Source organism: Myotis yumanensis, unplaced genomic scaffold (genome assembly GCF_028538775.1).
Source record: "Myotis yumanensis isolate MYYU_CA2020_CCGP unplaced genomic scaffold, mMyoYum1.0.hap1 SCAF_7, whole genome shotgun sequence".
NCBI classification, from domain to species: Eukaryota; Metazoa; Chordata; class Mammalia; order Chiroptera; family Vespertilionidae; genus Myotis; species Myotis yumanensis.
In genome coordinates, this window is record NW_027223758.1 from 37,963,733 (window position 1) to 37,976,117 (window position 12,385).

General features: G+C 39.1%; 1 protein-coding gene across 1 annotated transcript in view; it reads right to left on the reverse strand.

Moving 5' to 3' along the window:
- Positions 1-4,766: 4,766 nt before the first annotated feature.
- Positions 4,767-12,385, reverse strand: part of MROH8 (maestro heat like repeat family member 8) — a 43,124-nt gene continuing 35,505 nt past the window's right edge. The window contains exons 13-18 of the mRNA XM_070420282.1: positions 11,772-11,907; positions 9,011-9,201; positions 7,793-7,930; positions 7,412-7,526; positions 6,938-7,078; positions 4,767-5,297 (exon numbers count right to left, since the gene is read on the reverse strand). Coding sequence (XP_070276383.1) covers positions 5,121-5,297; positions 6,938-7,078; positions 7,412-7,526; positions 7,793-7,930; positions 9,011-9,201; positions 11,772-11,907 — 898 coding nt within the window. The 3' untranslated portion in view covers positions 4,767-5,120. The remainder of the gene's footprint in view (positions 5,298-6,937; positions 7,079-7,411; positions 7,527-7,792; positions 7,931-9,010; positions 9,202-11,771; positions 11,908-12,385) is intronic.

Below are 12,385 nucleotides of genomic sequence, written 5' to 3' on the forward strand. Positions count from 1 at the left end.
ACTGGAAACCAAACCTGTGACCCTTCAGTCCACTGGATGACACTCAACCAATTGAACCACACCACCCAGGGCTCAAACATTTTTTAACTGAGGTAACCTTTCCTCAGAACTGTCACTAAAGTCCAATATGAAAAGCTGATAAGCTCCCAATTATCCCCGTTGAAGTGAGAGGAGGGGTGGAAAGGAACCAGAGTACTGCCCTCAAACTTCCCCATAGTCCCTAAAGGGAATCCATAAAAACTGTGGGGTTCTTGGGCGGATGTACAAACCACTGATCTAAGGCAAAAGTGAGAGCTATCAGGTGTAATACCCAGACCAGAGATTCAGGTAGGAGTTCCCACTACCCCATGCTCTAGAGATAGGGCTCCTACACCCACTTATTGCTCCTGTTATCACTTTTCTGTCACTCTGCACAGGAAAGTGTAGTTCCTCAGAGTCCTTGTGGGATCTCTGGCTTGGAAGGAACTCTGGAGAGTATTGATCCTTTCCTGATCCAGATACTTGAGCAAAATTTCACAAGTAGGCCTCTTCTCTAGGCATTACTCTTAGAATGCCTCCCATGCACCATAGAACACCTCTGATGACTTCAAGCAAGTATTTTGTCCCAGGTCCACTAGATATTCGGGCCATTGAAATTCCTTTTGGGGACTGATAGGAATACAAATTAGTTCAGTTACTTTGTTTAGCGATTTGTAAATATCTGGTAAAGTTAAAGATACCCAAATATTCTACTTCTGGGTTTATGCCATCAAGAAACTCTCACACTGTACACAAGAAAATATTGCAGCAATGTAATAATGAAAAATTGACAATCTGAATGTGTAGGAATAGGAAAATGGGATGTAGGATATTCACATGGTAAAATTTTATATAGCAGTAAAAACAAATGAAGTAGAGCTATACAACAGATAAATCCTGTAAGTATAACATTAAACAAAATGGTGCTGATATATAAATGACACAACACAAAATACTTTTACATATAAGGTTTTAAAACATGAGAAATATTACCACAGAAATGATAAAAATGAAATTCAGGATGATAGTTCTTATGGGAATTCTATTGGAATTGGAAATAGGTGCTTGATTAATTTCTTAGCATGAGTGGTAGATGTATGGGCGTTTATTATGTTTTCTGTACAGTGGGGCCTTGACTTACGAGTTTAATTCGTTCCGAGACGGAGCTCCTTAAGGAGCTCGTTAACTCAAATTACTCTATCAACTCAATGCAAAAAATCAGCCGAGAGACAGCTGGTATCTCAAAAAACTCGTTAGTCAGGACACTCGTAAGTCAAGGCCCCACTGTATTAGTGATTCCTAACTTGTATAATGTTATATCCCTTCTCTCTGCTTAGGCTAACCCGCTAAGGAGCCTTAAAGAGGGGACTATAGGTTATTCAATGTTTGAAGGAAAATAAGCCCAGAGTGTTCATTGCTCTAGGCCAGCGGTTCTCAACCTGTGGGTCACGACCCCTTTGGGAGTCTAACGACCCTTTCACAGGGGTCGCCTAAGACCATCAGAAAACACATATATAATTACATATTGTTTTTGTGATTAATCACTATGCTTTAATTATGTTCAATTTGTAACAATGAAAATACATCCTGCATATCAGATATTTACATGACGATTCATAACAGTAGCAAAATTACAGTTATGAAGTAGCAACGAAACTAATTTTATGTTTGGGGTCTCCACAACATGAGGAACTAACTGTATTAAAGGGTCGCAGCATTAGGAAGGTTGAAAACCACTGCTCTAGGCCTTGCCTGGGCAGGGTTGGGGGTGGGTGAATATCAGTACCTGCATATATTGTAACCCCTACATGGCATACTTTCTCATCACTTGGTTGGGAAGCTTTGCTTTATACTTTATTGAGATCTAAAATATTTTATATTTATGGCCACAAGGCCATAAAACTTCCCCCGTAACAAGACGCCAAGGTCTACCATAGTATTAAATCCTTTTTCTGAAACTGCTTTCACTTCTGTAAGGAACGTAAGTAGGTGAGAGCGCCAGCATTTGTCCAGAATCCTTGAAGTCTAAACCTACTTCTCTGGTTTGCTGTAACTGGTGGTTATAGTTAGTACCTTGGAATGGACTTTGGAGATGTGGGACAGTAATACTAAAGATGATGACATCCTACTCACAACTTTTATGGCAGAAGCTCTGAGAAGATTAAGGAGAGGCAAATGCTTCTCTAGATTGCCAGAAAAGCTACTGTCTGTCACTTAGCCTCAATACAAGTCTTTTTTGTCTCAAGGCTTAGAGGCAGTTCTTGAATGAAAGAAGAAAAGGAATATTATTAATGTTATCAAAAAGAGTTTGTTGCCTTAGTTCAGTTGGTTACAGCATTGTCCCATACAGGGCATGATCCCTGGTCAGGGCATGTGCAGAGGGTAGCCGATTGATTTTTTTCTCTCACATCAATGTTTCTGTTTATCTCTCTCTCACACTCTTTGTTTCTCAAATCAATTTTAAAAATCTAAATACAAAAGAGTTTGTTGAATGGGGCACTATATCTTGGACTCTGTGCTAGGCTGAATTTTGGGTTGGGCTACCCACAAAGGGCCATAATTTGCCACAGAGAAATAGTAGTACTTTTTAAACAATTCACTTAGTCAAGATAATTAAAAGGTAGCCTGTACCAGAGGAAATGGGAAGAAAAGATGGTACCACAAAAATCTCTGCTTTCAAATATATGAGCATTTATTTGCAGATTTGGCTCTGGATTTGAGGTAAAGTCAGAAAGAAGTTGACACTACACATTACCTCAGCTACTGCATCATTTTCATCCTGAGAATACAGAAGTAGTGGGAGCAAGCTGTCCAGGACTTGGTTCTCTACACCTTTCTTATCTGCATATTTCACAGACTTTACAGAGGCTCCAAAGAGGGTCATGGAGAAACAATGAACATTAGGTCTCACCTATGAAGGGAATATTCAAAGAGAAGCAACTCACTGAAAGTGTTCATGCTTAACTTACAAGAGCTCTAGGTTAATTGAAATGCCAGTCCTAACACGAAGCTATTTAGCTGTAGGTAGCTGAGAGCAAGAAACCAAATATATGTGGAGACAGTAAGACCTGCTGCTTTGTACTACTTGTTGTTCTCTCATTTTATGAGTGAGAAATTGTCACAGTTCCACCTGTAGTCTCACATTTGTGCCTGACACTGGTACTGCCAGGTGTACCGGTTAATAATGAGAATTCTGTGATCAAAGAAAACATGATAATTTAAAGAGAAACATCAAAAGTGCTTTATTCAAAGTAATGTCCATCGCTAGCTACACATTTCCCCCATCTTTCAGGTAATTTGTGGATACTGTCCCAATAGAACTTTTCTTGTTTTGAGGCAAACCATTCAGAGACCTAATTTTCTACTACTTTGTACATTTTGAAGTGCTGTTCAGAAAGTATGTGTGCCATCAATCAGAACAAGTGGCAATCTGAAGGAGCAAGGTCTGGTGAATATGGCAGGTAGGTTAATACTTCCCAGGCAAGATCTTTTAACATGTCTTTAACTGGTTTTGAAGTGTGTGATGGTGCGTCATCATGAAGCAAAATTATTTTGCCGTGTCTTCTGGCTCATTCTGGTAGTTTTACAATCAAAGCGTGGTTCAAATTATTATTTGTTGTCGGTAATGATCAGTATTAACAGTTTCACTTGGTTTTAGAAGCTCATAACACACCAAACACAGAGCATTGTCTTCTTTCTGAAGCGATTTGGCCTTGCAGTCGATGTGGATGGTTGACCTGGATCAACCCATGATTTTGTGCATTTGGGATTCTCAAAATAAATCCACTTTTCATTGCCAGTCACAATTCAATGCAAAAAAGACTTTCTTTTGTGCCACTGAAGCAACATTTTACTGATGACTTCTCGGTTTTCCATTTGTCTTTCGTTCAGTTGATGTGGCACCCATTTTCCTCTCTTTAAAATCTTTCCCATTGCTTGTAAATGATCGGAAATTGTTTGCTGAGCAACGTTTAATCTTTGTGCAAGTTGTTTCTGAGTTTGACATACATCTTCATCCAATACTGCTTGGAATTGTTGGTCTTCAAACTTTTTTGGTTGACCTGGACGTTCTTTGTCTTTCACGTCGAAATCATCACTTTTAAAGCGTTTAAACCAGCGTTTACAAGTATCTTGAGATGGAGTATGTTCACCATAAGCTTCCCAAAGTATACGATAACTTTCAGCAGCACTTTTCTTCAAAATAATGAATTAAAACTTCCCGCAAATGCTCTTTTTTTTGGCACGAAATTCAACATTTTAAAAAAATATATTTTATTGATTTTTTACAGAGAGGAAGGGAGAGGGACAGAGAGTCAGAAACATCGATGAGAGAGAAACATCGATCAGCTGCCTCCTGCACACCCCCTATTGGGGATGTGCCCGCAACCAAGGTACATGCCCTTGGCTGGAATTGAACCTGGGACACTTCAGTCTGCAGGCCGACGCTCTATTCACTGAGCCAAACTGGTTAGGGAAAATTTGATATTTTTAAGCATAAAAATATCTATGATGTAACACCTTCAGAAAATTTGACATATGAAGTTTTGAAGCTTGTTGTCAATACAACAAAACAGCATACATATCAAATTGCATATATATCAACATATATGTAACTCCATCTATTGAAAAAATCTGCATTATTAACCAGTACTGGTACACCTGGTAAACATCCATAGCTGTTTTACTGAAATTCAAAATCCCAGCCTTTGCATATTTGACTCTTTCAAGATGTGGCTCATTGTGGTTCATGTATTTCCTTTTGAAAAATCTTTATGATTTGGGATGGGGATATATGTCTACCATCTTGACCCAGTCCTGATTGTTACTTGAAAGGAAAGATAATGTCTTTCCTTTTAGAAACTCCTTCCCCATCCCATGAAGCAGGGGAGCACTTGGCAAGTCTTTATGTTTCAAGGTTTTTTAAATGTGAAAAACAGTAACACCAACCCTAGCAACATTACGGATTACCTGGAAGGGCCTACGAGAGGAGATTTGAAAGTGCTCTGAACATAAAAAGTACTATACAAAATAGAGTGTATTTATTATTATCCCAACTTCTATTTGCTGTTACACCAATTACCTTCCCCCCAGGAAAGTATCCTTCATTGTCTTACATCACCAAATAAGGAGAACATTTTCCTCATCATAGCAGCCAGGGTAGAGAAATCCATTGTTCTAACGAGAAGCAGGAGTATCTGGATGGCCAACAAAACAATCTTCTCATCAGATTCACACAACAGGTCTAAGATGCACGGCAACAGGCTCTGGATGTCTTCCCTCTGTGTGCCCAAAGGGAGTGAGTGCATCACCACCTCTCCTGATAGCACTCCATCTGGTACCGAAGTAGGGCTCCCCTCCTTTACCCAGTACCCAGTGCTTATTGAATTTTTGGCTACTCAAGAACATAGAATAAAGAAGGCAAGACTGCCCTCTGTCAGCACTGATAGTGCTGACATGTAGAGAAGGAAGCAGAGCTGTTGTGAGCTGCCCCACAGGGCAGAAATAGGACCACATGAAGGTCAAGTGATATGTACTGGGGCTTAATGTAAGGAACAGTTCACCTAACAATGAGAGAAAGTGGAATGGCTAGTTTAGGTCACAGCAAGTATCCCATCATGAAAGGTATTCAAACAGAGGCTAAAAGATTCTCTGGAGGAATTCAAGCAGAAATTGACACGGGTTCTTTTCAGGGTTTTAAAATTTAAAACATACATGTAAAAGTTATGCCCTAGCTGGTTTGGCTCAGTGGATAGAGTGTCGGCCTGTGGACTGAAGGGTCCCGGGTTCGATTCTGGTCAAGGGCACATGCCCAGGTTGCAGGCTCGATCCCCTATAGGGGCGTTTAGGAGGCAGCCCATTAATGATTCTTTCTAATCATTGATGTTTCTATCTCTCTCTCCCTCTCTGAAATCAATAAAAATATTTAAAAAAAACCACATACATGTAAAAATTAAATAGAATAAGCCACAAATATTCATATATCCAATCAACCAGAATTTCAGATACACAGGGATGGGCAAAAGCAGGTTTACAGTTGTTTGCATGGAGAAAGACATGCAGGTTACAATGATTACAACAGCTTTATTAACTGTGTTTTGTGTACTCAAAACTGTAAACCTATTTTTGCCCATCCCTGTATTTGAAATAAAAGAAAATAGAATTAAACTGATAAAATTGAAGCCTCAGGGGTTAATTTTCTCTTCTGACCTGGCTTAGCATCTAGTAGGCCTATGGAAAATGAGCTTTCAACATGAATGTCAGTGACTCTTGTCCTCAACCTCCCTAATGTTGCAACCCTTTAATACAGTTCCTTATGTTGTGGTGACCCCCCCCAAAAAAATTATTTTCGTTGCTACTTCATAACTGTAATTTTGCTACTGTTATGAATCGTAATGTAAATATCTGATATGCAGGATGTATTTTCATTGTTACAAATTGAACATAATCAAAGCATAGTGATTAATCACAAAAATAATATGTAATTATATATGTGTTTTCTGATGGTCTTAGGCGACCCCTGTGAAAAGGTCGTTTGGCCCCCAAAGGGGTCGCGACCCACAGGTTGAGAACCGCTGTCCTAGATGATAAGGTAATATAGTACAAGGCATAAAAAGACACACGAATGTTGCCCATGATGTGATGATAATGATTTGAAATGTACACAAACTGCAGGTTTCAAGTATTATGAATATGTATGGCTTAGCTGTTTTATTTTTAAAAATTTCATTAAATGCTTAATAATCTGTACTTGCGTATTTTCTAGGTATACATTTCAAATGGTACAAAGGTATGTACTCCCACTCACCATGTGCCCAGACCACCCAATTTTCAGCCTCAGCTATTATCAGTTTCTTGTGTGTCTTTTTGGGGTATGTTTTATCTGTGACTTGTGAATCTGTAGTCTGGGGGCCCCTCCTACCATCTTCTGGTGTCTGATAATGTAGTACAGTCCCGTCAGGGCGAGAATTTTAAAGATATTATTTCCATGATGTAGCCAGTCTTTCAAGCGGGCAATAGAGTATATGCTGGGCAGTCTCCTAGCCACTGGACTCTGGAGAAGCTGAAAGAACCCAGAAATCAACCAAAGAAGTTAACTTGGAGCCCTTTTTCATGAGAGGAGCCACTTTCACACCAACTCTAAAATACTATTACCTATAAAACCTCTACTATACAGCACATATATTACAGGGTGATGCCTACACTGGAGGTAAATAAGGAATGTTGAATGATGAATATGGGGAAAGAAAAATTTCAATAGGCTTGAATCTGAAACTATTTCTATCCCAAGTTTGAAAGGAATCATAGCCTGCCACTAAGTTGGACAGGGCCTAGGAAGGCAGGTCCTGCTGCTTTATAGACTTCCTGAATCCAGCTTCTAAGTAAGGAGTCTTACCTCCACAAAAAAGCCTGCAGATGTGAGTTTATGTTTAGCATTCCCTCGGTTAAGAAGAGGGACTAACAAGTACAATATCTTATGTGCAAGGACGTGATTTCTTTCCAGCAATGCACTGCAAAACAGAACACCAACAGAACAGCTCTTAGAAATTTTCCTAAATAGAGAGCATTTTCCCCACAGAAGTGTTTGCCCAGCTGCAGGTGCACAGGAGGGTCTGGCAGGGCCAGGACCTCTGAAAACTTTGCCTGGCATTATGGGTATTTGCCCACCCTATGATGAGAAGGTTATCCAACCTTGGTTGTTGTGGTAACTAAAGGGGGGAGAATACCTTAAAACAATGCTGATTTAGAGCATGTATGCATGTCAAGGAAGCCTTACTTGGCAAGGAGAGATACTCCCTGAAGGTGGCAATCTTTTCCTGCCAGGAGGGCCCATCCTTCATTCTTTTCCATGATGTTGAATTCCTGAAAGCACAATGTTCTGAGGAGGAGAGTCTTTGTAGCCTGTATGGCAAAGCTAAATCAAACAAAAACAGTACAAGTGAATAGAACAGGCCCCTCCAACTTACAGCACACAATTACCCTGCTCTCTCTGAGGAGGGCAGGCATTGATAGCTGCTAGACTGTAATTCTCTTCTTTCTAGATTCCCCAAAAAACTTGGAATGCTCTAAGAACTAGATAGGTCCCCTCACACAAATTATAGGCATAGAGAAATCTAACAAGATTTTGTTTCCCTGGGATTTGGAAAGAAATCTATGATAAAACAAATTATATGGGATGCTAAGCTGATGCCCACTGCTTTTTAAAAAATCTTTATTTAGATACTACTTATTTATACCCTATAAATTTACCCCATTACTTTTTTTTTTACCCCATTACTATTAAAAATTACTTATTGAACTAGTATCCTGGACATAACATCACTGAAAGAGATCCATGTGCCACAGAAACACTTAAAAAATATCTACTGAGCCCTAACTGTTTTGGCTCAGTGGATAGAGCGTCGGCCTGCGGACTCAAGGGTCCCAGGTTCGATTCCAGTCAAGGGCATGTACCTTGGTTGTGGGCACATCCCCAATAGGGGGTGTGTAGGAGGCAGCTGATCGATGTTTCTCTCTCATCAATGTTTCTAACTCTCTATTCCTCTCCCTTCCGCTCTGTAAAAAAATCAATAAAATATATTTTTAAAAAAATCTACTGATACCCTAATTGGAAACTAAAAATACCTCTCTGTGCAATAAAGCAGAAATAGGGAATTATTCAATTATGGATCAGTATGGTTTTGGAGGTGGGTTTATGGCTGTTTTGCTGAATTCTGTCTCTACTTGATTTATCAAAAAAGGCTTGTATGATATCACACATTATTTTGCAGGGCATCTGGACCCAGATAGCCTTATTTATCTTGGCATCAATAAAACCAAGGACAACCAATAACAGCCAGAATAATTCCTGGGCATTTCATCTTGATGTCTCATGAAGGTAGCAGACTGTAAGTGCTTCCACAGTTGGGACCACATCTTGGCCATCCTTGCATCTACTACAGTGCCCGGTGCTTAAAGTGTTAGTTAAGGTCAATAAAATCACAATGGGCAGTACCACAAAGGAGTAACCTTTGAAGACATTTCTTGTTCTTTGTACAGGCCAGGTGGGATGGCGACTTCAGACATGGTGAGGTCAATGCTGTGGTGAATCTGGATGAGCAGTGTCATGAGAAGCTGAGGAAAGAGTTGGAACATAGCTTCTTGGAGCTTGTTTCCCATAAACACCTCATAAAGGGCATCTGTTGCCTGTGGTAGAAAAGGCACACAGCAGAGCTGAACATGCTAGCCCTAATCGTTATTCTTGCTTTACTTCTGCTTGTGCCAGAACATGCTTTCTGGTTCTACTATCTCATAGGCACAATAGTAGTGGTACTCAGTGCAGGAACATGAAAGTGAGGGGGGGAAGGAATAGGAGTAAAGTGGTAATTAAAAGTTGTCAAAGAGTGAGGGGGAGTCCTGAAACCCAGAAGTAAACTATCAAGGAAACTATTATCATATTTGCATGCAAATAAAAAGCCAAAGCAAAATTTATGATTAACAAAGTTAGAATATAATAATCTGGGAAAGTATTTGCATCAATGTGATATCTTTAATATATACAATGCTCTCACATATCAGTAAGAAAAAAAATGTTAAGGCTTGCTACTCAAAGTGTGGACCACACACAGCAGTAGCACTGGCATCACATGAGAGCTGGTTAAAAATGGAGAATAAAAAGCCCTACCCCAGACCTTCTGCATCAGAATCTGTATTTCAATTAGATCTCTAGATGACTGTGGCTGGTGTGCATATTAAAACTGAGATGCACTGGTATATAGGACATGCGCAGATGAGTTACAAAAGAAGAATTATAAATAACCAATTAAAAAACATATACAGCCCTGGTCAGGTGGCTCAGTCAGTTGGAGCATCATGCTGTACGCCAAAAGGTTGTGCATTTGGTTCCGGGTCAGGGCACATACCTAGGTTGTGGGTTTGGTCCCAGTTGGGGCGTGTGCAGGAGGCAACCAATTAGTGTTTTTCTCTCTCACATAGATGTTTCTCTATCTTCCTTTCTCTCTGAAAATCAATTAAAGGCATATCCTTGGATGAAGATTTTAAAAAAGAATATATACAAATGTTTCACCTCACCAATAACAAAATTATAATTAAAACATGTTCCTTTTGAAGGGGATTAGTGGGGGATATAGGGGTCATCTGTAATACTTTAACAATAAAGATAAATTTAAAAAACAAAAACAAAATGTTTCCTTTTAACCTATCAGGTAGGCAACAATAAAAAGACCGGTAATACTCAATGTAGTGAGAGGGTGGGTAAATGGGCATTCTCGTACATGACTAGTAGGAGGGCAACATTCTAGAGGACCATCTGGGAAAATTATCAGAAGTTTAAATAATCCCACCCTTTGACCTAGAAATTTCCCTTCAATGGACTTTATCCTAAATAATTGGTATGTACAGTATAACAAAATTTATGTCTGCTACAGTACTGTTTTAATGGCAAAAGTTTAAAAATGATTAAAATATTCACTAATATGAAACTTGATAATAAAATAAATGATTCAATACTATGTATTACCTATTTTTTTTAAAAGTAATTGAAAATAAATTACTATTCAACCATGAAAAAGATAACAGAGAGCCTCATATATTGATATGGAAAGTAGTAATATATTGTTAAATAAAAACAGCAGGTCATCAAAGAGTATGTATTATGATCATATATATATATATATATATATGTATATGCACAAATAATTTTATAGACTAATATAGTTAAATAGCTTTATATATCCTAACTCCTAGAATTGCACTAAAATGGCATTACAGGGATTTTTAAAAAGGCATAAATCTACAAGAATCAGAATAGGAGAGGAGACAATAGCAGACCAGAGATGTCAAAGTATTTTTGGAAGCTAAAAAAAAGTGTGATGGTACCTTAGGTCAGGGAAAGCTGAACCATAAACTGGTTGGAAAGAAAATAAAGTAAAAAGTACATGTGGATAAGAGGGGGAGGCTGTGCATATACTAGACAGGGCGTACATAGGAACGCTGTATTTTCTGCTCAATTTTGCTGTAAACCTAAAACTCTTTAAAAAATAAAGTCTAGTTGGCCAGTGTGGCTCAGTGGTTGAGCATCGACCTATGAATCAGGAGGTCATGGTTCGATTCCCAGTCAGGGCACATGCCCAGGCTGCGGGCTCGATCCCCAGTGTGGGGCGTGCAGGAGGCAGCTGATCAATGATTCTCTCTCATCATTGATGTTTCTATCTCTATCTCCCTCTCCCTTCCTCTCTGAAATCAATAAAAATATCTTTTTAAAAGATAAAGTCTATTTAAAAGAAAAAAGTATACCAAATACATATACAAAAACTTCATTTATGTATAAACACTTCTAAAAAGTTCATTTTTAGGGAAATGGTACGGCCATTATTTAAACATTACCATCTGGTCCTTTACAGAAAAGGTTTGTAAACCTCTGCTTAAGGAGGACCTTTGCTTTCTAATTTATATTCTTCTGTATTATTTGAAAAAAATTTTAACAAGTTTGTATTACTTTTAACTATGATGATATATATCTTTTAAGGTTGAGGGAAGGAATGTTTAAAACTTATAAACCATACTGATTGCTTCACTTTCCTCAGCCCCATCCATGTCAATCCATTGGTAGAGACACTGTAGATTTATAAATGGATGACAGAAGCAAACTTTGAGAGGAACCAAAAGGAACACTCTCCAGATAGGGTGTTGGGCCAGTCATCCCAAGGGGGAAGCATGGTGGGCTGAAGTTGGAGGAGCACAGCTCAATGGCTTACAGCAACGGCCACATAGGCCATCTTCTCCTGGGTGGGCTCATTATGGCATGTCTGCAACTTCCTCAGGAGCCTCGACAGGATCCCAGTTGTGCTGGGCACCTCCACCTTCAGAGTTCTCCACATCTCAGCCAGATTTCTAGAAAACCAGAGTAAGAAGGTTCAGGAAAATGGCTTATTCCAGGCCTATCATGACCACAATGTGTTTAGAGCAGGGGTGGGCAAACTTTTTGACTCGAGGGCCACAATGGGTTCTTAAACTGGACCGGAGGGCCGGAACAAAAGCATGGATGGAGTGTTTGTGTGAACTAATATAAATTCAAAGTAAACATCATTACATAAAAGGGTACGGTCTTTTTTTATTTTTATTTTTTTAGTTTTATTCATTTCAAACGGCCGGATCCGGCCCGCGGGCCGTAGTTTGCCCACGGCTGGTTTAGAGTCTGTTTAGAATCCAATCTATAAGAGGTTTCCTGCTGTTTAGTTCTTCAGGGTAGCAAAACACTTACTCTCTGATTTCATAACAGTACTAGTAATTCCCAAGGTTTTATAGACCAAAGTTCCCATTGCTTTAGCACAGACTTCAAGACATTCACAAACTGTCCCTAACTTACCTT